The 24,610-nt window shown below is 39.9% G+C and overlaps 1 protein-coding gene across 6 annotated transcripts in view; it reads left to right on the top strand.

Moving 5' to 3' along the window:
- The window catches only part of UNC5D (unc-5 netrin receptor D), a 514,611-nt gene that overhangs the window by 303,198 nt on the left and 186,803 nt on the right, over nt 1–24,610 (top strand). For all 6 annotated transcript variants that reach the window (XM_036457169.2, XM_036457168.2, XM_036457167.2 and 3 more), the window contains exon 4: nt 23,414–23,517. In XM_036457169.2, the coding sequence (XP_036313062.2) occupies nt 23,414–23,517 (104 nt within the window). The remainder of the gene's footprint in view (nt 1–23,413; nt 23,518–24,610) is intronic.

Here is a 24,610-nt window from a genome sequence, read left to right as displayed (position 1 = left end):
GGTACGTGATTTGTGTACTGAGTGCAAAATTAAAATATGGGGCCTCTTGTTTAAAAATTATTAAGAGTTTCAAGCCACCAACCTTAGAGCATTCAATCAAGAATGGGGCCTGTGCAACCACACTGGTCCATGGAATAGGCTGTAGGTGGCAGCCATGGTGATAGTTCAGGAAATTGTTTCATTTATATCATGAAAGATGAAGGACAAAATATGTACACAGATAATAATTTAATTAAAAAAATTAAAAAAGAAAAGAAAAATAAGGGACACATTCAAACTGACTCCATATAGAATAGGAGACAGGAATATTCCATTTTGCTCCTATGTTGAAGGCAGCATCCCCGGAGCTAAGTTTAAGATGGCTTATTGGGGGGGCTCAAGCTGGCAACTATAATAGAAATACCTAGTGATGGAACAGTATCCTGTGGCCACTGTCTCTTGGGAACTGTGGGCAAGATAGGGATATATGTCTGTTGTTGATACCTTAGAAGGAATTGCTGCATTAGGTGAGGAGGCAAGGTATGGACTAATGCAGCTTTTTTAATATATTTTTATTTTGACAGAATTTCAGAATTTCAGAAAAGTTGTAATATAATACAACTAATTCCCTGGGACCCTTTACTGATATTCTTCAAATGTTAACATTTTACCACCACATTTGCTTAGGCATTCTCTGTCTTCCTCTGTTTATCTACATATGTGTTTGAATATAGACAATTGTGATCTATATGTTGGCTTGTTAAAGATTAAGTTGCAGATATGATACTCTTTTTTCCTAAATACTCTATTGTGTATGTCTTTAAGAAAACAAAGATATTTTTACACAACTGTAGCATAACTATTAAGTAATTAACATTAATAGAAGACTATTATGTAATCTAAAGACCTTATCCACATTTCATTGATTGTTCAGGAATGTCTTTTATAACAGAAACAAAAATCCTAGAGCATGGCTTGCATCCAGTGGAGAGGTTTCTGTAACCTACTTTAATCCAAACAGTCCCTGCCTTCCTTGGTCCTTCATTGCACTGAGTTTCTAAAGTGTAATTGTCAGTCATTTTTCATAATGTCCCTCAGTTTGAACATGTAAAAAGGAAATAACAGCCACATAGAAGGGCTTCCCGCTGACCAAATTGGGACAATTTGACCATCAAAATAAGTGATAGTGAGATATTATAACTCATTAAATATGAATCCATGAATCTGGGATGCCCTTACAGCTGGTAGAGGGGATGCTGCCCAATTCATGAATTGCTTACTAAAGTTAGTCAGGGTGGGAAGGGGAGGGATAAAGAATTTATGACTCTATACTCATATGTGTTTTTTTTAAATTAATGAATGGGTGAATATGTAAATAAATAAACGAGGGAAAGAAAGAGCTCTTGCTTACAGTAGAATAAATGAATAAGTGTAGAAGGAATGAAGGAAAAGGAAAATTATGATTTAGCCTCTATCATATATAAATTGACTCAGACAAGCGTTATGGATGCTAAACCTAGTGGATGAAAGTTTCAGGAGGAACAGGATGTTTACATAATCCACAATATACTTGCAAAGTACAAAGGGGGAGGGAATCAGTGATGTTGCAGTAGAAAATCCAGCCTTATACCACTTTAATCAAGTGATTGGGGTTGATATAATCACCAATGAGAAAATCCATAGCATATATCTCCTGATGTGGTGAATTGAGAAGTCTGTAGATATCCCTTCCAAACATGTCTACTGTGTATTGAACCATAGGAAAACACTGAAATGACCTACATTGAGAAGCATTTTGCATAATAGGCCATTTTTAACTACACACATCACGTCTTTCAAAATGCTAGCCTCCTGTAGAACACTGCTGGGTATTCTGGGAAATAAAAAACCACAAGATAGTCCATTTTTTGAAGCATCAATTATCACCCCCTTTACGTCTTAAAATATAAGCAGTGGTGCCCAGTCGGGTGGGATGCAAACTTTTCTTGAATTGGGAAGTTGCAGCTTGGAACTTCAAAACCATTTATTTTGTGCATGCCACATCTTTTTAGGCTCTACCTGTAAATGTCTTGAGGATGTGAATTTATTTTGCTCTGCCAATATGGGCACTTCAGTAGAAAGTGTGAGAAACACTGAACTATAAACAATGGTGATTCTATGAACAGAGCAGAATGATCTGTTTGGAATTGATATAAATTGTATTACCTTTGCTTACCATGTACACAATGGAGTACATCAAACTTAAAGATGAGAACTACTAGGTAGAATCACATTGCTTTATGATATATTCTTCTGTGGATGATGAAAAGAATTTCTCCAAATAATTTTCCTTTATGTTATTTATTGCCAAGCATTATTTTACCAAGAAGAATTTGCAGAAATATGGCCACAACCTTTTACGGAAATTGCAACTAAATTCAGCCTGCCATTCTTGTGGTAAAATAAACTTTAAACTTCCTGGAAAATGGCCACTTCTATTAAAAAAAAAAATCTCAGTGAAAGCTTATCATGGAAGAAGGTGTAGATTTTACTTTGATTCAGCTCTTATTTTCTCCACTAAAGAAACATTCTCACAGATAATGCAGGCAGATATTAAGCCAGAAAAACAAAAACAAAACTTATCTTTGTTAAACTTTGAGGAATCTTGAGCCTGGGAATACTATTTCTAAGTCAGTTTAATATCTCACCACCAGAGTAAGTAAAGTAAGAGTGTGCATTCTAGAGATTTGTTAAGTGGTACAGAAGTGCTTAGAGGTGGAAGTGTCGGCCATCCGTGAATAATTACCTACCTTGTTCTGCGTAACACAACAATAAAATCCCATCCCTCCCATTGAGGAGTTTATAGCCTAGTGAAGGGATATATGTATGAACAAGTCTTTTCCATTGAGCTGGGCTAATGGAAAGCACGGTGTGTTTTAGGAACCCATAAAAGGGACAGTTTACTCATCCTTGAGGTCTGAGATGCACTTTTTGAGCTAATTCCTAAGGAAGAAGGGGGCTACCAGTTTAAAGAATGTATACAGGTTAAGGAGAGAGCTTGAGTAAAAGCACAGAAAGATGGAACAGTATGGGAACTACATGGGTCTATATGGGAAAACAAGGAGATGGGGCTACCGGGGCAAGTAGATGGGTTGGATTATGGAGGGTGTTTGCCTTCTCTAAGAGTTTATGTGGTCTGGGGCCACTGAAGTGTCATGAGCAGGGCAGTGATGTGAACATGTTTTCCAAGCCGCCTCCCACCCTTCCATTTACCACAGCCAGAGAAAAACAAGACTCAAGGCAAAGAAGCTTTGTGCCCATCTATGAGGCCACTGATGGGACTTGAACTTTTGCAGGGACAGTTGTAAGTTGAAGAGGAGGTAGCACATTTTAGGTTCCAGGAAGATAACATTATCAAGTGTCTGTGGCTGCTTGGCTGAGGGAAGGGAAGGCGGGCATTCAGAAATTCCTCCAGGTTTGGGGTTTTCTGTTTTTTGGCTTAATTGCCTGAATTGATAATGATTCATTAATGACATCGCAAACAGAGGAGACAAAACTAAGAGTTCAGTTTTTGATCATGGTATGTGTGAACCACCCACGAAATGACTATTCAGCGAACTGTTTCATCATGCTGTCACATTTTTGAGCCTGAAGCCCAGGCATTAACATCAAACTCATAACTGAGAGTCATTGCCAAGTAGGTAGTCATTAGGACAGTAGATCTTCCTCAAGAAGGTCAGAGATGTAGAGTTTTATCAGAATTGCTTAAGGTGTTTTCCCATACTATACATTCTCCCAAACTGCTGGTGAGGAGAGAAGGAGCAGCAGGCCCATTAAATTCTGTGAATGGTTAAGGGGGTGGGAGGGCAAAAAGAGGGAAAGCCATGAAGAAGACTGGGGGGGGGGGGGGAAGTTGAAGGTGTGCTGAGAGATCCGAGGGGAACCAGAGGTTTTCGTAAAGAAATAAATGGTCAGTAGTGTCATTGTCACCATAAGATTAAGGTAAGAAGTGAGAAGGATCAATGAGATTTGGAAGCACAAAGGCCTCCATGGACCTGGGCAAAGCAACATACGGTAGTGAGATTATAGAGGATCTATAGAGATCACCAGGAAATGAGAAAGCAGAGATGGTATGCACAACTTTTCCTAAAAAATTGCCTGAAGAGAGAAAAACTTATATGGTAGCTGCAGTTAGCTATTTAAGGAAGAGATGGTGATTTAATAGACCATCTTAAGCATGAAGATTAGATGGGCTCATAGGAGTGCAGAAATGTGACAATGTTACCCAGCAATCAAATTCCTCCCTCAGTCATGGGAGTGAGGTTAAGGTTCTTGGGGTACCACTGAAATAAGAATTTTTAGAAGTCCCCACAGGAGAATAAAATGTGGGAAAATACTTTATTTGCATGAAGTTACATTCCTTGGGTTGCAAAGTCCCCTATTTCTTAAACCAGTCCTAGAAAAAGGTATAACTGGGGATTCAGAGCCAAAAGCAAGGCCAGTGTCCAGAACTTCCGTTTCATGTTGCAACCTGGTGTGGTCCAGCATCCAAGCTAATTACAGCCCATTAGTCCATTGTGGGAGTTCCATGTGGCCATGAGTCACGTGGATGCAGAGGAGTGCACCCCCCTGCAACAGGAATCACAGTAGCGCAGCACACTAGTGAGTAAAAACCAAGAAAGTGCATTTCTTTGTGTAGAAGTTTAAATATTCAGGTTTTCATACTTGCAGCGGTCACCCTATTGTAGCCACTGACTCGCTTCCAGATGTGATTGACAGGAAAGCTCATACCCACATCACTCAGACCTTACTGGGCATATGTCTAAATTGCATTTGTCCAGTCCCTTCCCCCATCAATTAGCAGGGAACAGACTTGGAGAGTGTTAAATGCATCTTTTTGGCAGAGCTGTATAAATGGCACACTTATATTATTTAGCTTTCTATCTCCTCCTTTCCTGTTAAATAATAACCAGGTTATTACAATAGCATCAAGAAGAGCTGGATTTGAGTTCTTGGTTCAAATAACTAGCTCTGCACTCTATTATAGATTAAAACCTGCTGCATGTGAAAATCATTCATGGAGCTCTTAACCTGTTAACTGAGCGGGACCTATAAATACGTCAAACGTAAACAATATCGGGAACGGGTAGGACGTATGAATACGTCCTGGAAATATATGTTGCCCCCTGAGAGGGACGGTATATATTTTTTGTAATCTTTATAATTGTTTGTAAAATTTATAACTTTTTAATTCGATGTTTCCATTTTTTTGGTGGTATTCTTTTCTATTTTTTTTGTAATTTTGTATTTTCCTTTATGCTTTATATATAAATAAATGAAAATATATATATATATATATATATATATATATATACCATTTATTTTAATTAAGTATAAATAAATAAAAATAATAATAATATGAAATTACGTCCTCCAGGCGTGACGTACTGACATGTCATAGTGAAAGAGTATGCGCCCATTACAGGTTGCATAATTAAAAAAGGAACTCCCTGGCTAACAGGTTAATCCTATATAATAAAAGGGCGGAACGAATGACCAGTGGTTATGATGCACACTGACCACCAGGGGGCAGACGCTCAGTGCAAAAGCTGATCATTGGTGGTCAGTCCGCTTCCACAGAATGGGCACCGCTCAGCCAGAAGCCAGCTCATGACTGGCCAGCGCAATGGCAGTGGCAGGAGCCTCTCCCCACCTCTGCGGCAGTGTTAAGCATGTCCAACTGAAGGCTTAGGCCTACTCTCCCAAGGGCTCCCAGACTACAAGAGAGTGCAGGCTGGGCTGAGGGATCCATCCAGTACACAAAAATTCGTGCACTGGGCCTCCAGTATTTAATAAAAGCTATCCATCTTTACAATTTCTGGCAGTGGGTCCTGGGAATGTTTAGTAACTTTGCTGTCTTCTGTATTCTTCCTTCCTAATGACCAAAATTTATTTTCCTGTGCAGATTCTTCCCTTTCTTCCCACCTCTAAATATTGTGGTATTCTATGCCTCTCCTTAATCCACAGATTTTCCCTAGGTGAAATTTTTCACTCTGTGGCTCTAGTTACTGCCTATCTACTAATTATTTGAAGCCTTGAGCTTGCATCTCATCTCTCAATTTCTTTGCTCACTGACCACCTGAGATAATATCCAATTGGATCTCTACTAGTCATCTCAAATGCAGTATCTCCCAGAGAGAGCTCTCTTGGTTTTCCTTATCATCAACTCTCCTGCAAAACTGTGTTTATCCAGCCTTTCCTGGTTTGGTAATGTGACAAGACCTTGGTGTCACAATCTAGGTTCTTCAGGTTCCTTCAGTCACATCCCACCAGCATCAAGTCCTGCCAACTCTATCTCCAAAACATATTCTGAATGTATCCACTTCTCTCCATCTGGTGCAAACAATTGTTATTTCTCTACTGTAATAATCTTACTGCTTTTTTTCTTGACCTCTTAAAATCCATTCTCCACACAGTGGCCTGAAAGATTATTTTAAAAATACAAACCAGATCACACTGTTCTCTTGGCTAAACTTCCCTGACTATCTTTCCGAATTTCTTGTTATTGGCCCTCTGGGAATTACCCAGATCTCTGGTACCTTCCTTGCACCTTAATGCTCCCCTTCATTGTCCAGCCCCAGTGACTTCTTTCTTCCTTAAACACCCATGCTGGATGCTATTTCAGAATCTTATGTTGTTCTCTTTTTCTTAAAAGCATCCCCCAGACCTCTGAATGGTCAGTTCTTTCCTGTCAGCTTTAGTTTTATCTGCATTATTTGTTATGGATTTTATTACCCAAAAAGTGAACAACTTCTGGCTAAACTGTTCTCTTAGATCCTTTTGGAAAGGTTGATTGAAGGTCAGACAAACTGCAGCTTACCTTCAATTGCTCTACACAGCCAAGCAGGAGGCAGGTGTGCTGGATGTTTGGTGGCATATTCCATAATGCACATGCTTCTGGCTTTAGGGAAACCTGGGTGAAGAGTGGGTTGGGGGAAGATAAAAAAAAACTAAGTGTAGTTCAAAACTTATATGACTTTTTGTTGCTGGTTGTTTTTTGTTTGTTTGTTTGTTTTTTACTCTTCCCTCCCTTTTTCCCCGCCCCAATCCCTCTGTAGCACTAATAGTAAAGCTTAAGTTTATTTTTAGGTCATTTCTTCTTAATTCCTTGCTAGTTCATATCCTTTTAATTTCCTGTGGAGGGCTAGGAGAGTCCTGAGGAAAGTCAGGAATTATTTTTCACGTCTGTGTTGTTCTTGAAACTATCACTTCAACCACTGAATTTTTTTTTTTTATTTTTTTTTTGCATTCAAGTGTTCATCAGTATGTTGAGCTGCACACATGCTCTGGTGCTTTTGCAGGGGGTGTGGGGTTTAATTAACATCATGGATAGGGATCTGTAAAGTAGAAATATGAGCAGTGTAATCTCTCTGTATGCTTCTGGACAACTGAGCAGCCTGGTCTAGACAGTGGTTTCTGGGGCTTCACTTTAACAACAACAACAACAAAATTCTACATCAAAAGTACTTTGTTTCCGTAGCTATTTCTGCATTCAAACAAGAGTCAATATACCCAATAGGACATTAAATATAGCAATAATACAAAAATATATAACGTTGAGCTTATGGATATTCTGCCCCTATGCCTTTCAGTAGAAAATGATGTAAAGATACAAAATGTGAGTTATTAGCTTTTTTTTTTTTTTAATTTGATTTAAAGCCTTAAGAACAAGGGAGCAGAGGATTTGGGATTTTTCACCTAACGACTGTTCCCTGTTGAAGGTTATTGAGATTTGCTATTTAGGTCAAATTTCAGCTGTCCTTGATGTATTGACATGGCCAAATCAATGTAATCAATGTGCAAAAGGTGCCTTTTATGGAACTGGGAAACAAAGCAAACCCCACAAATCATTCCCCAAGAGTGGTTTCCATATATGGAGTTCTCGCCCATAGTCCCTGAAGGAAGAATTAGTGCTGAGTGGCTTCTGAGATGGAGGTGGCCATGTTGTGTCCCACAGATGCCCACTGTCATGTCCACGGGTCCAGGAATGTACAACTAGGCAGGTTAGTTGCATGTGAATAGACTCAAGAAGGATAAAGTAACTATGTGCTTGTAGATTATTGCTCCTCTGAGTATAACTTGATCCTGAAAGAGAATCTGCCATTGATAGTGGCAACAGAAGGAAAAAAGACAGATGAAGAAGCAGGCAGCAGTGACCCTGAACTATCAGAAGCCATGAGTAAAAGCAGAAGCCATTAAGACAGCACAGAGTGAAAGGCAATTGTTCAAGAGGAACGAAAGTAAGAGGAGCAACATCTGTGCTAAAAACTATGAAATCACCCAGTTAATGGAAATGGCACTGGATCTCTTCATCCTCTCATCAAGCCATGGTACAGTCTCTTTAAGGCCTGATTTCTTTTGTGATCCTTACTCTCTTTTTCAAGCCTGGTCTGTGGTCTTTCTTGGTTTCCAATCAGTCCTGGACTCAAAATTAAGATTGTCATCCTCTTGATTTTTAATAAATTTTCAATTTGGGGGATACCAATGAATTATTTTGCATGTCCTTGTAAACAAAAGCGGCCAAATATAGTGGAATGTAATAAGGGAATAGGTCAACTGAAGGCAGGTCAAATTAGTGCTTAAGCATTTTGTAAAATTGCAGCTGTTTCTGCCCATCACCATGCATCCCTGCTGCTGGATACTACCTTTGCACCATCACTGTGGTCTGACTCACTGTGCTGCTTGTTGTGGAAGGGCTAATGTCACACAGTGCAGGTTATAAAATGATTGATTAATAACCACAGAGAAATTGCAGATCATAGAGGTAGGGATGGGATTCTAATAATGCTCCCAGGTTATTCCAGGGCCCTGAAAACAGCCTTCAGGAGCCTGCCTGACAGGAGTGCTGGCTTCAGCCCAACTGCTCGCTTGCCTAGATCCTGCTCATTACCTGGTTCCAAGGTGAGGTCAAGGGGAACGTGAAGAGACCCATGTAATTCAACTAGGGCCAAAGATGTCTTTTCTTCCCTATCGGAGCAAGATTTACTCAGCAGGAGTTACCTTTGCTATATTCAAAAATCTTAGGAATTAACAGATGTCACCTGTACACCCCTGACATATGGGAATCTACACATTAAATTGTGCTTCAGTGTGAGTTTCTTTCAAGGAGACTGGCGAGATCAGAACTTGAAGATCCACAGCAAAGACATGAAATGACAGATAAGAGCAGCATAGTCTTAATATGAATGACTGGGTTAAGAAAATTGAAGAATTCATAGATCTAAGCAAGGCATAAGGTTTAAGCCAGGCTGGCAAGAGAGGCATATATAATGTGCCAAATACAAGAACACTATTTTCTAGGAAAGGACTGGCGTGGCAGGAAGCCTTTTTTATGCTTCCTTTGGGAACTGAAGTGAGTAGCTGACTCCATCTAGGGCTGGAGACTGAGGCAGAATCAAATGAGGGCACCAGACCTTGATTTTCATTTTGCTGGCATCCATCTTTTCTGCATTTAAAACAGCCCTTTCATTACAATTGATCTGTATTTGGCCAACTTACAAATTCCTTTTATGTATGACAAATGTGACTTGTTTATTCAGAAAAAAATATGGGTGAGGAAGATTCAAAGCTGATTTTGAGTACCATTGTAGTTGGACACTAATGGGACATTGTATCATCCTCTTGCAATCTTAAATGACTATGACCATGCCTATTAAAAAAAAAAAAAGGATTATGATTTTTCACTGGCTGATTTGGTGTGAATGAGTAAATTATTTTTATTTCATTGCATTAACGTCCAGAACATTGAATGAGCCAATAACTCCCTAGTGTTGCTGAGTTGCAAAGAACTATTATTTGCAATTGAATTTTTATTGATTTTCTTGTGCTACAATGACTTTCCTAACATAGTAGCATGAAAGGAAAATTAGAGAAAGGCCAAATAGGGCATCGGGTGAGGAAAGGGAGGCTGCTGCTTCCCATGTTCTAGCCCCAAATTCACTTACTGGCAGGTGCTGCTGACTCTGAGTGATCCTGTTGCTGATTACGTGATTTAAAAGTTAGTCCAGGGCATGGCTTCATCACCTTTCCCTCCTATTCTCTTCTGATATTTTGGCTTCCAGTTATTCTTGGCCGTGTTGGCATTCTACTGCAGAGCTGACTAGGGCAGAGAGATGGAGCAGGAGCAGAAGTAGACAGGATGATGCTCCAACCAGGCCAGGGCTGATGTTTGTCAGTGTCATTCAAACACACATACTCACATGCGTGAAGGTGAGTGAATGAATGTGTGTTACTTTAACATCATTGTAGTACATGTATCCATTCATGTGTTTGCTTTTCCTAGTCATCTTAATTCTTGGAGATTTTGTTGTATATTGGTTTAGAATAAATATTTAGATGAATTGAAATCAACTCACTCATTCAGTCAGTATTTACTGATAAGTGATTACTATATATACCCTTGCCAGTACTAAAGGCAAGGCCATCAGCAGGGGAAAAAAGGGAGAGTTCCAGGTCTTCAGTCAGAGCTGAGGTTCTCCACCAGGTCTGGATCGGTGCCCCTGCCAACCAGATCAGCAGGATTACTTTGGAGCACCTTGAGAATGAGCATCAAGACCCCACACACACTCCTGCTGAGGGACCAGGCCTTGGCCATTGCAGCTCTGGAGCACCTGCCCGCTGAGCTCTTCCCGCAGCTGTTCATTCAGGCCTACCGAAGTAGATGTCTCCAGGTCCTGAAGGCGATCACACAAGCCTGGCCCTTCACTGTCCTCCCTCTGGGCGATCTGCCAGACCTGTCACTGGACGAGGTCTTCAAAGCCGTATTGGATGGGCTTGACCTTCTGCTTGCCCAGGAAGTTCGCCCCAGGAGGTGCAAACTGCGGGTGCTGGATTTAAGGGACAGGGGTTCTGACTTCTGGAGAATGTGCTTTGGATGCAGCACCCAGAAGTGCTCACCGATGGTACCAGTGGCTGTGCACAGGTCCAGCCCCAACATGGAACACCCCTTAGCTCCTGTGGAGATGTTTCTAGACCTTAACTTCAATGAATGGGATAGATATTCATTTCTCATGTACGTCATCCAATGGGCCAAGCAGAGGGAAGGGCTGCTACACCTGTGCTGCAAGACGCTGAGGATTGCTGCGGTGCCCTTCCAGCGGCTGGGGAAGGTCCTGGATGCAGTGCAGCTGGACTGTATCCAGGCGGTGGAACTGAACTGCATTTGGGACCTGCCCACCCTGGGGACATTTGCTCTTTACCTGGGGCAGATGAGGAACCTGCAGAAACTCTCTCTCTCCCACATCCACATGTTGGCAGGAGAGGAGGACAATGAAGAAGAGGAGGAGGAAGAGGAACAGGGTGAAGAAGAGTGGGAGAGGGAGGAACAGCAATGCTTTCACCAATTCCTCTCTCAGATCCTCAGACTGCAGCACCTCCAAGAGCTCCACATGGATTCTCCCTGCTTCCTCCTAGGCCGTCTGGACCAGATGCTCAGGTGCCTGCAGACCCCCTTGGAAAGACTCTCCATAAAAAATTGCCGGCATTTGATGCATTCAGACCTAATACACCTGTTCCAGTGCCCGAAAATAAGGCAGCTGAAGACTCTGTATCTGTTTGCTGTCAGCCTCAAACATTTTAAGCCAGAGCCCCTCTGAGCTCTGCTGGAGGCAGTGGCACCCACCCTCCAGGACCTGGGCTTAGACAACTGTGCCATAGTGGACTCCCAAGCCGAGGCCATCCTGGCTGTCCTGAGCCACTGTCACCAGCTCAGATTCTTCACAATCACTGGGAATGACTTATCTTTGACCACCCTGGAGAAGTTGCTGCGCCACACAGCCGGGCTGAGCAGCTTAGAGCTGGAGCTGTACCCCGTCCCCCTGGGGTGTTACACAACCCAGGGGACTGTCAAGAAGGACAGACTTGCCCTGGTTCGGGCTGAGCTGACAGGGATTCTGAGGGAGTTAGGAAAGCCCAGGATCATCTCTCTTGGCACCAAGTACTGTCAACAACGTGGCATCAGTAAATTTTATAAAGTGGAGTTTTGATGACTTGTAGCCGAGCTGTGTCCCTATAATCACCCTCTTCAGTGGGAACACTCAGCAAAAACTTTGTTCTGGGCCCTTGGAAGCTCTAATATAGAACCGGGGTGCATTATACAGGGGACATCCATATTTCGGGTTCATGCTCACTGTGAATGGGGAAAGGAAGGGACCCAGCACCAGGCCACATGACCAGGACAAATGTTGGGGAATTCATGGGACCTCAGGGGGTAAGGTCCTACAATCAGAAACATGAATCTGATTTGCTTGGGGAAAGGGTCAGAATTGGGGCTTGAGCTTCTTGTGAGGGAGTGAATCCTACGGTGGTTTATTGTAAACCAATGATCAGAAATAAAGAATTTCAAAGGAAAAAAAAAAAAAGGTGTCCTTGTGCACAGATTCCCATGATGAAAATTAAATTAAAGGAGAATATTTTGGAATTCACTGAAGATTTAAAAATATAGTGCTTCTTGCTTCCTTCTTTAATAGACATCGCAGGAGTGAAACTTGTATAATAAAAGCCAAACCCAAAATATTTCCTCCCTCGCGATTCTGATTCAGTTCAGTCTAGTTAAGAGGATCTCAGGAACTAATAGGAAAGAGAAAATTTTTGGACATTGATTTTTATTGCTTATAAAAGTAACACATGTTCATCTAGAAGTTTTGGAAATATAGAAAGAAATGAAGAAGATGATTGATATACCCATAATCATCCAGTTGCAGATCTTTGAAATATTGAGTGGTTTCTCTGTCGGGCTTTTCCTATAACATATATAGTAATCCCATACCAGTTGCTATTTTAAAATCTTTAAATCATCAATCTTGATGTGTATGTGTGAGTTCGGTTGAGTCTCCTTATACCAAACAATGTGACAATTATTATTTTTCTTCCTCCCATAGACCATGTGAGCATGATTATAAGTGAGAGCACAAGGTGGGAATCTATTGATATTCCAACCTCACATTATATATGAATAAAAGACCAAGTCTAATAAAAGAGTGTCTTTATGTGGTGCGTTAACATATGGAAATAGAGGTAGATAGGCAAGCATTTTGCAGAGACTTGCAAGAAAGGAACAAAAGAGCATAAAGATGTTTAAAAAACACATTAAGCCAGTAAAACTCTGATCGAAACAATAAATGAATTCTGTTGTGTATTATGTAGGCCTGTGAGTTGCTCTGTCTTTGCTTACTTATGATTTTTTCTGAGAATCTTTCCCTGGAATCACTCACTAGATTTAGTAAGGTAGGTCCCACTGTGATGCATTTTTAGAGAACTTTTTCCAACCCTCTATCTCCTCAGTCATCTAAATACCTCATAATCACTTCTTTAATGTCTATCCTTCCTGCTGAAACATATGCTGTGGGAGGGCTAGAATGGTCTATGTCAAGTTCAGTAATGCACCCCCACCGCCTGGTAGCTGAGTGAATGTAGCAGGCTGCAGCACATTTACTGAAAACTAAAGGTAAATTAAGAGAATAGCTACCAGCAGAAACCAGTTTTTAATGCAGATGTACCTATCTTGGGGAGGTAAGTAGATACATTCTGTAAAGATATAATTGCTGATTTGAAGGAAGAAAGTTCTTGCTAAAAATATATTAAAGATAGAGCTCATTCACTACAAACTATTTTATATTCAAACATTTACTTGCAAGCTTTTAAATATTCTTTTTTTAGTTACATTTTTAATTTTGAGATAATTGCAGACACATTCAGTTGCAAGAAGTAATAAAAAGAACCTGTGTACCCTTAGCCAGTTCCCCAAATGGTAATAAATTGTAAAACTGTAGTAATTTAACAACTGAAATATTGACATGGACAAAATCAAGATAGAGAACGTTTATATCATTTTAAATAATCTTTCATGTTGCCCATTTATGGGCATATCCACTTCCCTGCTGCCTTTCCCCTTTTTTTAATTCCCCAGTAACCATTTCATATCTACATTGTCATTTAAGTCACCTATATAATAAAAGCCTATATGCTAAGTGTCCAGTTGTCCAGATATCCATTCAAATAATCAAAGCACAATATGCTAATGATATGCTAAGGCCACTCAATTGCTTATTATGATGTGCACTGACCACTTGGGGGTAGACAGTCGACTGGTCAACTAGTCTCTATGATGTTCACTGACCACCAGGGGGCACAGGCTCCAACTGATAGGTTAGCATTCTGTTGGATTCTGGGTGATCAGGACTGAGAAAGACAGGCTGGACATGCCCTGGAGCCCTCCTGCTGTCCCTCCCTGGCTGGCCAACATCCTGTGTCTTACTTCAGCCCCAATTGTGCACCAGTGGGGTCCCTCAGCTGGCCTGCACCCTCTCACAATCTGGGACCCCTTGGGATGTTGGAGAGCCAGTATCAGCCCAATCCAGCAGGCCAAGCCAGGGGACCCCACTGGTGCACAAATTCCTGCACCAAGCCTCTAGTGTTATATAAAAATTAAATCATATGGTATGTAAGTTTGGGGGCTTAGCTTTCTGCACTCAGCATTATTCTCTGCCCATTCATCTTGGTCATTGTTGTATTAATTGTTCATATCATTTGTAATGTCTGCATAATATTCTATTATATGAAAGCCCCAAAGTCTATTAACCATTCCTATATTATTAAATACTTATATTGTTAGCAGTTGTTTAGCATCATAAATGAAGAATTGAGCAAAATCACTATACTACATTTTTATGTAGCTATCTAATCATTGTCTTAAATTTTTTTTCAAGAGTAAATCCTATATAATAAAAGGCTAATATGCAAAATGTCCCTTCATGCACCCCAGCCAGTCATATTCCACCCATGCACAAATTCATGCACCAGGCCTCTAGTTATTAAATAATATAACTGAATTTTTAAATAGTAGATTTTTTGAGATATAATCCATAATACCAGTAATAAATTCACCTATTTCAAGTGTACAATTTAACAGTATTTTGGGGTCTTCTCAGAGCTGTGCAACCATTTTCTGTGTCAAATTTGGAACACTTGCATCACACCAAAAAATGAAATTGTTTTCAATGCCTCTTACCCCACATCCACCTACAGCCCTGGGTAATCACCAATCCACTTTCTGGCTTCATGGATTCACCTGTTATAGACATTTTATTTAAATGGAATCATACAGCCCTAGTCAGTTTGGCTCAGTGGATAAAGCTTTGGTCTGCGGACTTAAGGGTCCTGGGTTTGATTCTGCTGAAGGGCAGATGCCTGGGTTGTGGGCTCAATCCCCAGTGGGGAGCATGCAGGAGGCAGCCAATCAATGATTCTCTATCATCATTGATGTTTTATCTCTCTCTCTCTCCCTCTCCCTTACTCTCTGAAATCAACAAAAAATATATTTAAAAAAATAATGAAATCATACAGCATGTGGTCTCTTGAGTCTGGAAGCTGTAAAGGCTGTTTGGATAAGTAAAGGGGCATATTAATGGTTTTCTAGTTGATGTAAGAAAAATAATGTTTCTTTAATAAATAGTGATATTGGTCCTTCCAAATATCTTCCTTAGCCATTTCTGTTTCTTTTTTTGTAAATACTGTTTTTCATGCCCCTTTGCCATTTTATTTTCAGGTACTTATCCTTCTCACTGTCCTTCACAAGTGTCCTTTCTATATTAAAGCTGTTAAGCCTCTGCCTATAATTTTGCTTATAATGTTTTAGGTGAAACTGATGTTTAATTTTGACAAAATATTATCTATCAATCCTTTTCTTAAGCATTTGTTCTTCCTTCAGTTTAGGTTTAGAACAATCTTCCCCATCCTAAGATACAACACATATTTTAATGCTGCTGTAGTTTTGTCCTGTTGTGCTTTTATGCTCTTAAAAGGATTTTTTGGCATTTCATTTTTACACACACACACACACACACACAAATAAATAAAAACAAAAACAAAAATCTATAAAAGGAATTATTATTCTCATTTTATATTTGAGGAAACTGAGGCAAAGAGAGATAAAGGTGATAGTAAGCCCCAGACCCAAAATTCAACTAGATACTCTGCTCTGGCTCCAGGCCCCACCCTCTTCCATGGTTTGCAGTCCTGCCTAGTGAATTTCTGGGCCACAAGACCTATTTAAATGGTCATTATTCACTAGAGGCCCGATGCACGAAATTTATGCAAGGGGCTCGGCCCTCATAGCTGCAGCAGCTACCTCAGCCCTCGCAACCCTGGCTTCATCTGGAAGGTCATTTGGCCATCCAGTCTAATTAGCATATTATGCTTTTATTATTATAGGTTAGTTATTATGCATGCTTATGATATGTTACGCATTTCTTTTTTTCAGAGGTTTTGGATAATTACATGACTAATTTTATATATTACAAAAGGTATTTCAATTTATACGTAAGTGGTTTTAATTGCCCACTGCCAGTTTTTATAAAAACCCGACTTCCAATTACTTAATTCATTGCTTTGCATGTCTTTTCATTATTTGTTTTATTTAAAAAGGTAATGTTTTCAGGAAGGGTATGAGGTTGATTAAAATCGCTTGGTTGAATGATGTCTGAGACTATTGTCAGTTTGCTCATGAATAATAGCTTGTTCGGGAATAAAAAATTAGTACCTATGTGTTTTTCTCCTAAAAAACAAAAACAGATTTGATTAATTATACTCTGGTATACATCAGAGTTCTAGGGAAAAGTTCTAGTCATAGACTGATTATTTTTTCATTGTCAGTTACTTTTTTAAAATAAATATTGAGATATATTTGACAAATAACATTATATTCTAGGTAACTTTAAAGTATGCAATTTGCTGATTTGGTATATGTTTATATAGTGAAATGATTACCACAATGAGGTTAGTTAATGTAACCATTACATCACATACTTTTTTTTTTCTTTTTTTCTTTTTTTTTTTTTTTTTTTTTTTTTAGTGAGAACGTTTAAAATTTACTCTCTTGGCCCTGGCCTGGTAGCTCTGTTGGTTGGAGCATCGTCCCATACACCAAAAAAGGTTGTAGATTCAATTCCCAGTCAAAGCATATACCCAGGTTATAAGTTTGATCCCTGGTCAGGCTTGTAGGGGAGGCAACCTTCAATGTATCTCTCACATTTGTCTCTCTCTCTCTTTCTCTCTCTTTCTCTTTATACCTCTCTTTTCTCTCCCTTCCCTTTCCTCTCTCTAAAATAAATAAAAACTTACCCTGGGATGAGGAGTAAAAAAAAAAATTTTTAATTAAATTACTCTCTTAGTAACTTTAAAGTATTTAATACAGTATTATTAAGTATAGTCACCATGCTGTATGTTAGGTCCCCAAAACTTATTTATCTTATAAGTGGACTAACATCTTCCATTCCCCTCACCTCCCAGCTTCTAGTAGCCACCAATTTACTCCTTGTTTCTAGTAATTCAGCTTTTTCAGCTTTCGCACATACATAAGATTATACAATAGCTGCCTTTCTCTGACTTATTTCATCTAGCAAATGCCCTTAATGTTCATTTATGTGTGGCAAATAGTACTGAGTAAAATTCGTGTGTGTGTGTGACATATCCATCCATATATGGACACTTAGGTTGTTTCCATGACTGTAAATAATGCCTCAACGTAGAGGTGCAGGTATCTCTTTAAGGTAGCAATTTTATTTCCTTCAGGTAATATTCAGAAAAGGGATTGTTGGATCATATAGTAGCAATATTTTAAACTTTTAAGAAACTTTCATACTGTTTTTCAAAGTGACTGCACCAACTTATATTTCCACCCAAAGCACTAAGAGTCCTTTGTGCTTTACATCCTCACCAGCACTTATCTCTTGTCTTCTGGGTAATAGACATTCTAACAGAAGTGAAGTGATATCCTACTGTGGGTTTGATTTGCAATTCTCTGATGATTACTGATGTTGAGCACCTTCCCATGTTCCTGTTGGCCATTTGTATGCCTTCTTTGGTAAAATGTCTAGTCAGCTCCCTTGCCTTTTTTTCTCCCAGCCCCCCAGATTATTTGTATTTTGCTTATTGAGTTGAATATGTTTCTTATGTATTTTGGATATTAACCTTTTATCAGACATATGGTTTGCAAATACTTTCTTCCATTTTGTAGGTTGCCTTGTCACTTTGGTGGTCATTTCTTTTGCTGCACAGAAACTTTTTAATTTGATATAGTCATACTTCTTTATTTGTGCTTTTGTTCCTTATGCTTTTCGTATCAAAACCAATATCAAAGAGCTTTCCCCCTATGTTTTCTTCTATGAGCTTTATTGTTTTAGTTCTTACAGTTAAGCCTTTAATTCATTTTGAGTTAATTTTTATGAATGGTGGAAGCTAGGGGCCCAATTTCATTGTTTTGCATATGAATATCCAGCTTTTCCAGCATAATTTATTGAAGAGACAACCCTTTCCTTATTTAATATACTTGGTCCCCTTGTCAAATATTACTTGATGTATATTTGATAGTTAATTTCTGGACTCTTAATTCTGTTTTATTGATCTATTTTGTTTCTATGCCAGTACCATACTCTTGATTACTAAATCTTCGTAATAAAATTTGAAATTAGGAAGTGTGAAACTTTCAGCTTTGTTTTTTCTCAAGATTGCTTTTGCTCCTCAGGGTCTTTTGGGGGTTCCATGTGAATTTTAAGATTTTTAAAAATTCTGTGAAAAATTGAAATTTTGAAAGAGATTGCATTGAATATATGCGTGGCTTTGGGTAGCATGGAAATTTTAACAATGTTAGTTCTTCCTATTCATGAAAGTTTTAGTTACTTCTTATTTACTACAAATAAACTTGTAAAATAATTATTTGAAATTTCCTTAATTATGTTAAAATTCAAATTTTTAACTATGACATATCTAGTATCTTTTTTCCTTTTTAAAATGATTTTGCCATGTATCCAATGACCTCTTTTGAAAACACAAGTCTTTTTTTTTTTTTTTTAGCTTAAGGATTAATTATGATGATTGTATTAGTTATCATTTCTTTCAGCTTATTGTCTTCTAACTTTCCTATTATATTCTATTGTATTTCCCTATCTCAGCATTATCTCTTGTTAATTATTTCATCTTTTCTTTATCATTAACATTGTGCTATTTTTCTCTTAGCTTACTTAATCAGCATGTATTTATTAAAGACCTGCCCTGTACCTGATGTTCAATAGGCACTGGAGATTTAAGGGGGAGAATTTCAGATATCAATCCACTTTCACAAAACCAGATCTAGTGAGGAAAACAAATGGGGTAAGCAATTATAAGAGCTGTATTAGAGAGAATTTCCTAAACTGAAATTTCTTGGTTCCCAAGCTATTGCCTCTCATCGTTCTAATCACTGGTCCATAATTGGTGACACTTGGGCTGGGACTTTCTAGCCAGATCCACCAATAGGAGCATCAGAAGAGACTGGCCACAGGAAGAGGGAGGCAAGGATACTTCTTCCTGATCATTTTTTGTCTCTGTCAGCATCATCCTAGCAGAATTTCTTCATCAGGGAAGTACCAGTTGACCCTTATTTCCAGCTTCCCCCAACCCCCAAATGCTTGCAAAACCAGCTTAATAGTGCCCCTTTGAGATGCCAGCACTAGTTTGGCAAGCAATCCTTCTTTGGAGGTCTAGGTCATGACTCCTTAAGTCCTGAGGCACCAGTACTCACCATTCCCTCCTTAGACATTTGATATTTCTCTAAGCTTCAAAATGCTATAACCCCAACCTCACCCTTTGTTCCTGCATCTCCCCACCACCACCCCCCTCCCCCCCACACACACCTTCTAGGGTGGGACCTGCTTCCCACAGTTCCCCTTTGACCTTTTATTTCTCCTATTATTTACATTAATATTTTCTGTTAAAACAACTGCCTTGCTATGTTTTACACCTGTCTTCTGTGTCATTAGTTCAGATTTTTGCAATATTCAGCATGCTATTTACCACCTCTATATTACTAATTCAGCGGTTTTTATTGTATATATTTTTTCTGCATACTGTCAATTTCCTTGATGTCAGATGTTATTCTATGTATAACGCTCTATTCTAGATTCTCAGTTGCTATTTCCTTTTAGCTTTAAAGAACTTAAATTACAAATTATCTAAAATGTCTCTTGTTTTGTATTTTAGAGGAAGCCACTAAATTTCAGTTCTATGAATTGTCTCCTTCATTTTTAAAAAATATATATTTTATTGATTTTGTACAGAGAGGAAGGGAGAGAGAGAGTTAGAAACATCGATGAGAGAGAGTCATCGATCAGCCGCCTCTTGCACCCCCCCCCCACCCCCACTGGGGATATGCCCGCAACCAAGGTACATGCCCTTGACCAGAACCGAATGCGGGACCCTTCAGTTCCCAAGCCAACGCTCTATCCATTGAGCCAAACCGGTTTCGGCTGTCTCCATTTCTTAAAATATATTTTTATTTATTTTAGAGAGGAAGGAAGAGAGAGAGAGAGATAAAAACATCAATGAAAGATAGAATCATTGCTCAGCTTCCTTCTACATGCCCCCCACTGGGGATCCAGCCCTAAATGCAGGCATGTGCCCTGATTGAGAATTGAAGCCTGACCTCCTGGTTCATAGGTCAATGCTCAACCACTGAGCTACACTAGCCAGGTCATCTTTTTCATCTTACCTAATAATAGACAATTTTGTAAATTGACCATACCTCTGCTACACCACCACCCAATCAGGATTGGTATGCAAATTAACCCAGCAAAGATGGCGGTTAATTTGCATAGATAGGTACTGAATGATGGGGGTAGGATACTTGCCCCACTCCTAGTCTCTCAGGGCCTCTGGGCAGCATAGAAAGGTAGGGCCAGCACAGAAAGGGGACTCGGGGGCCTAAGCTAAAAGGGGCTGGGCTGGAGTGGGAAGGTGGTGCTGGCAGCCAGGGAGAGGAAAGCCCATTCTAGCATGAATCTTCATGCAATGGGCTTCTAGTTTTATTCTAATCCTCTTTATGTGGATGGGGATATTTTCTGTACTAGTAGAATTTGCATAGGTTACCATCTGAATCTTTCAAGCCTTGGATGTCAGACAGATGATAAAAGTCTTTAGTTTACCAATTCAGAAGCCAATTAGGTTGGGTGACTTTTGGTGGGAATCAGAGGTAGAATCATTTACCTCTGATTCTAAGAGTTTATTTCCATAATTGGGATTATATTCAGTATCTAGCTGAAATTTGTCTGGTATATTTGCCCTGGTTTGGGAGTCCAGAATGTCAGTGTCCCTGCTACCAGTGTTAGGTGCAAGCCAGGCCTTCGTGGTATTTGGGTGAGATATCTGGTTCCTAAATGGCTGCCTGTTAGAAGCTGGACCAGATATATGACACCCCAGTTGTTCTCTAACCTCCTACTCCATTTAATCTTTGGATCTCCACATTGAGAGGTGTTGGTATGCTTCCTGTTGGAACTCTTCCAGTTATTTCAAAGGTTAATTGGGGAGAGCAAGAGGTTGGGTAGATCCTTTCTTTAAATGATCTTGGTTGTATGGGATCTACTAGAAAGGTCTCAAAGTTTCTTGTTTATATCCCATTGTCAATACAGGGCTTTCCTTTTTATATACATATTTACTAGTAAGTATCTGTTTATTGAACAATTGGTTTTCTGTGCTTCATCAGGTTGATTACAGATTACCTGGTATTGTCAGCCTGCAATCTTTATTTAGCACCATTGAGCAAGACTTTCTTTAAGAGATCTTGCAATCAAAGAGAAGAAAAAAGTGACAAACACAGCAAACAAAAGTCACCACAAAACATAACCCTTTCCATTAGCAAACTGATGTCTTATGTTAGTCACTTACTCTCTCATTTAGACTAATTTCTGTATATTTCTAATAAATAAGTCAGGTGGAGAAGGGATTTTTGACTCAATGATATCTTGTTGGGAGAGCAAAAGAGAGTTTGTGGTAAGAGTGTGGAGGAAACGTGAGATTTTTTTTTTTAATCTGGAGTTTACGCACAATCCCTTCATTCAACAGTTTTATCATCAGTTATGTGACCTTCATCACACTTAACATGAAAAATCTGAATCATAAAGGCTGTGACAATATATGGATCTCCAACAGAAGGAAGCTGGCCTTACCATTTGGGGACAACAGAGAAATATGAAAATGGGTCCAGCCATTTGCCTGCAATACAAGCCTATTTGAGGATCTTTTGCCTCCTAGACACTCATGCAGATCTTGGAATGCACAGCACCACTGACAGAAGACATCGGTTGCCTCTGGGAGGGGAAAACATTAGGAGTAAAATTCAAAAGCAAGTGAATGCATGGATTGCTGTGCTTGTTATTCATCGAGTGTTTTTGACTTGCTAAAAGCAAGCTTAATGTATTTATAAAATTTATAAAGATGTAACTGATTCTGGAGCTCTGCTCTTTACAGGGAACATATTTCATGTTATTGTAAGCACTGAAGAAAATTAAATCAATAAATCCACAGCCTGTAATTTGAGATACTCAATTGAAGAAAAAATACATTGTCAGGGAGGGAGGGGGCTCATTTCCATGGAGGAGGACTTGTAAACCTGTCTGTACGCTCCTCTGCCGGGCTTTCAAGTGACTGCAAGAATTCAGCTGGTGCTGTAAAACTACTCAAGTGTTGTTATGACACCTCGATGGAAGCAAAGGTCAAGTCCCCTGTTGTTCATGAAGCATCTGCTCAAGTGGAAAGCCATGCAAATGAAGCTCTTTCTGAACTGCCCATGCGTCCTTTTCCCTGAGGAAGCTTTGCTGGTGCGCAGTCAGCCCGCGTGTCTGGAAGCGTGGTGAATTTCTCACTGGCATGGATGTTCTCTGTGACCGCTGGCCAGCCAATGACCCTCTCCACACATCTCCCTTCCACGTGTAAAAGGTTAACAGCGCCGCTTGTTTTGCAAAGTGCCTGGAGCCCTCTGTGAAGGGCATTACACAGATACCCAGCACTTGTGTTTAAATAGAGGGCACTGCATTTCTAATTATGTGTTTGGTTGGCTGGGTTATAGATTTTATTGTGGTTCCATGTGGCCCCTTCTCCCTGGTTACAAATAAAAGACTATTAGGTAATCTTACTCTTATCATCTTCTAGAGCCCCTTAGAGGGTTAAGGAAATGCCAGAGGTTACAGATTAATAATGTATTCTTTAGTTAATAATAAAAAAAAATCACACACATCTCAGCTGCATAATAGCTGTGGATGGAAATTTATTGGGCCAAGTGTTTCATCTGTTGCTAAGCAGATAATGCCGGCAAAGACTTATGAAATGAGTTTTGTTTTTCCAGCTCCCTGGTAAATCTTTTATCCTCTTATCAATATCAAGCATTAAGCACAGTTTTGTTAAGGTTTATTTTAAATGGGCCTTTGCATATTTGAGGAAATGATCCTAGCATTCTGGAACTCCTGAAACAATGAGTTTTGTGTGTGTATCTAGGTCGTGACAGTAAGCTCTTGTTTTTACTGTATTTGGAGCAAATGAGAGTCATTCCGGCCCTGGAGCTAAGTGTCCTATATCCCCCACTTGTTTGCAGATTTACGTAAGAACTTCGAGCAAGATCCGCAGGGAAGGGAGGTTCCCATTGAAGGCATGATTGTGCTGCACTGCCGGCCGCCAGAGGGAGTTCCTGCTGCCGAGGTGAGAGGCGCTTGGGCCGGCCTATTCCCAAGAGGGAGGGCGAGTCCTGTATGCTCATCCGTGTGGAGTGAAAGCCTGTGTCTGGCATCCGTGCCCTCTGGATCCAAATGATAAAGGTGGTGAAGAAATAGTGAAGGCAATAAGTTGGAAGAGGAAATTGCCTCTTGTCTACTTTCTTGTTGACACTGAGCTCTTGCTGGGCAGCCTAGATAGGATTTGGTCTGTGTTCTTGCTTTGGTGGCCTCAGATCATGTAGGTAGCACCCTCTGTGTCCTCTGCTAGTCACCTTGGGCACGCTGATGAGCACATGGTTTATAGACCAATCTGAGCTCTAACCAGCAAGGCCGCGGGAGTGAGTGTCCAGGGAAGGAGTGTCCATGTTCAGTGTTTGCATGTATCCATTTTTCTCTGGCTCCTGGAACATCAGGGAGCCTTCATTAGGTTTGGGGCACTGTGCTCACATGATGTAAAAGGGGCTGAAGCCACACAACTGCGATCTGTTACACTTTCTCCTCAGTGAGGACTTTATTTTTTGCATGCTCTGCCATACTCTTTGAATATAATTGTCAGTAATAGGAGACTATGATGACAGGATGGTTTCCTGAACCTTCCAGTTGCTGTTAAAGATGTTCTGAGAGGCCAGTAATACAGTGACTAAAGCAGTGTTGGCGGAGTCTGGTGCATCAGAAATACCGGGAGTGCAAGTTCATAAACACGGGCCCGAGGGGAGCCTTGCACAGTGTGGCTTTTCTCTGGGAAGCTGGGGAGCTGTCCTTCGAGCTCTGGTTTATTCACTGAGAAGAAGAGGTATTTTAAAAAGTCACACAAAAGAAAACAAAAGGAGCCTCTGCTTCACATTTTAGCTAAAGTTGTTGTGGGATTTCATGGTTGAGCAGACAAAACATAAAGGGGAACGAAAAGACACACACACTGGCCTGTGTAGACAGAAAGTGTGCTGGGCGGACAGTAGTCAAGGTTCTAATGGTTCAGAGAAATGAAGCAAAGGGACTTGAAAATTAAAGCGAATACTCCATGCATGATATGAAATGATTAGAAAGGAAGAGGCTTATTTTTTTAGGTTTTTATTTAATGG

The sequence above is a fragment of the Pipistrellus kuhlii genome, unplaced genomic scaffold (assembly GCF_014108245.1).
Source record: "Pipistrellus kuhlii isolate mPipKuh1 unplaced genomic scaffold, mPipKuh1.p scaffold_m20_p_3, whole genome shotgun sequence".
In the NCBI taxonomy this organism is placed as follows: domain Eukaryota; kingdom Metazoa; phylum Chordata; class Mammalia; order Chiroptera; family Vespertilionidae; genus Pipistrellus; species Pipistrellus kuhlii.
This window is presented reverse-complemented; position numbering and strand designations above follow the sequence as displayed.